The 2,624-nt window shown below is 44.2% G+C and overlaps 2 protein-coding genes across 4 annotated transcripts in view; one reads left to right on the forward strand and one right to left on the reverse strand.

Moving 5' to 3' along the window:
• Window positions 1-2,618, forward strand: part of LOC109964989 (claudin-20) — a 4,962-nt gene extending 2,344 nt beyond the window's left edge. Inside the window, exon 4 of one of the 2 annotated variants that reach the window (XM_020608652.1) lies at window positions 34-2,618. In XM_020608652.1, coding sequence (XP_020464308.1) covers window positions 34-116 — 83 coding nt within the window. In that variant the 3' untranslated portion in view covers window positions 117-2,618. Of the gene's footprint in view, window positions 1-19 lie in introns of both variants that reach the window. The other variant, XM_020608651.1, reaches the window with a different exon arrangement.
• Window positions 1-2,624, reverse strand: part of tfb1m (transcription factor B1, mitochondrial) — a 24,493-nt gene that overhangs the window by 10,749 nt on the left and 11,120 nt on the right. The window lies entirely within an intron of this gene.

The following is a 2,624-nucleotide window of genomic DNA, read 5'->3' on the forward strand; positions in this document are numbered from 1 at the left end:
ACCACCAACAACAGCTCCCCCAGCAGCAGCAGCAGCAGCAAGACCTCCAGCACCAGTACTGCTCTCTCTCACCATTAGACAATAAGACTGGCTACAGCCTGCAGGACTATGTGTAATAGAGCAGCACTGTGTACGCTACAGCTACAGGGAGATGAGCCTGAGGGGAACCCATCACAGCTTTTGCTACTCACTAGGCTCTACTCCAGATGGAGGCGGAGAGAAAATGAGGGAGGAGGGCAATAGTTTTGAATTCATTTTTCTCCTTTCCTCTATCAAGCTCTTTGCTTTTTTTCTGTTTTGCAAGCACAAGCGGTGGAGGTATTCCCTAAGCAGCGCCTTGGAATAAACATTTTGAATGTATAAGGAGCCCGGATAAGGTGCTGCAGAATAGAAAGAAGCCCCCTAACCAAATGCAGACATGCTTCATCAGTGAAATCACAGAAAGTACTCCCTGGGGAATGGACTAAGCAAATAAGGAGGACTTCCATGTAGATTTCTTTTCCTTGCCAAAGGTTTGAAATGAAATAAAATAAAAAAAAAAACAAAGGCAATCATTTGGCTGCTATTTACAATCGTTTGGTACACTCCCATTTGACAAAACAGGCAATACGGTATAATGTTTGAGTGCAGAGGAAGCCCTTTCATAGAAAGCCATCCTAGTTTTTTGTATACTTAGCCACTAGAATGCTATGTGGATTTGATTGAAATAATGGTCCTATTTTTGTTAGTCACTAGAATCATGTTGATATTTTGCCTTTAAAAGCATGCTGTGTGGAGCCTGCCTGTGTATTAATACAGCGGAATGCCTGATAGAAGACTGAGACATTAGCCACACAATGCCTGTGCCTGAAAAGCTGTAGAAACATTACCCTGCTGTAACTGTTCAAAGAGGACTGTCAGGAGGAGTAGATGTGGGCTGCTGAGCTGGATGTGAGGCAGAAAATGCAAACAAACAGAGGAACAGAGGCATACTTGTCTCACTGCAGGTGGAAATGATGAGAGATTTGGAGAGAAGCTCAAACCCTCAGCAGAGAGGACCATCTAAATGCTGCTTTCATATTTCCATCTAGACAAAAACATTCTGCTTTGTAAGTAGTGGCTACCCATCCTGATTTCTTCCTGCACATCCTCACATATGCACGCCCACACCGTTACACATGCTCTTGTGCATGTTCATGTGTACAGTAAACATTCAGACACGCTGGCTTTTCGAATGTGCTTTTCACTCCTGTCATCCTCCTCCACACTGCCATGGAAACTGAAATCAGCATTCAAATGTCTTCATTGTCTGAGGACATGTGCATGTCAGTCAGTGATCTGAAGTTGCTCGGGGAGGGCATCTCCTTCTTTCACCATGGCTCTGCAAGCTTTAATCAGAGCCTCTGCTCACACTACTTTCACTAATCCTTTTTATTAGCCGGCGACAGGAGGCAGCAACCCTGTTACGTAGCCCGCTGCTGTGGTGTCTATACCATACAAGAAGTCTCACAGGGATGAAGAGATGTTTAATGGTGCACTGGCAGAGAGTCAAGAATGAAACAAAGCAAGAAGCTTCTTGAGTCATGGTCGACTAGATGGCTGTGTAGCAGGCAGCTAAAAAAGGTTTGAGTCATTCTCCATATGTGACTTGTTTTCCAAGTGCGTCAGCAGTGCGCGTATTGCTACCAGTGTGCACCTGCAGAAGGTCTCTGTCTTAAATTGCAGTCACTTGCCTATGCCAGCGTTCCTGTTTGCTTCTTGTTAGTCTAATCTTTTATGTCCACCTCCTCTGTCCTGCTTGTGTCACATGGATTTGACAGCTGACAAAAGAACACTGATGTGTGATGAAAGTGCGGTTTCCCCACACAAAAAACACACCAGGCACACTTAAGCAAAACTCCCACCTACTCATGTCAGTAGCGCTGATATGCTTTTTTTTTTTTTTAAATCACAATCCATGTTCCAAAGTGTCTCCTTTTTTCTGAGAAAAGGAAATCAGAGCAATACTGCTTTTGTGCTTGAGACAGGTCTTAGCAATGATGTACAGAAGTGCACAGTCCCTCCCTCTCTCTCATAAACATGCAGCTTCCTAGGGGGAGAGCAGATGGCTAAGCTCAGCTTGCCACCTGCTGGCTACTGCCAGCACACCATGACCATCTCTGTAGGCACCACTGCAGGCCCTGGCAGCCCTTAAGAGCCAGGTGTCTCCCACACCCTGACTTAGCCATCCTGCCCAGCACAGACATAAGCTGACACAACTGGTCTCCTGACAATAACTCATTGCCCAAGCACCATGACCAATGCAATAAACAAAGTAAAGAATGTGCCATGTCATCAGTTAATACTGACACACGATGTGTTTCGAGAATGTGCCAAAATCGTCTCATGATGACATGTTTTAATACTGTCTGGAGTTCTGTTTATTTTTTTATTGTGTCGTTTGTACATGGATTATACATTAGCAAAAGTTTTATGGATTTATGATTTGTTCTGCCAGACTAAAGCTCAAGTCAGCTAGATGCTTGTGTACAGTCCAGTGCAGCTTTCGAGGATTATTTTAAATCCTCTTTATTCCTCATTTCACAAAGCACAGCAAGACTGCACTGGACATGAGGATTTCATTTGAGAAGGGTAGTATATATGGT

The sequence above is a fragment of the Monopterus albus genome, unplaced genomic scaffold (genome assembly GCF_001952655.1).
Source record: "Monopterus albus unplaced genomic scaffold, M_albus_1.0 scaffold94.1, whole genome shotgun sequence".
NCBI lineage: Eukaryota > Metazoa > Chordata > Actinopteri > Synbranchiformes > Synbranchidae > Monopterus > Monopterus albus.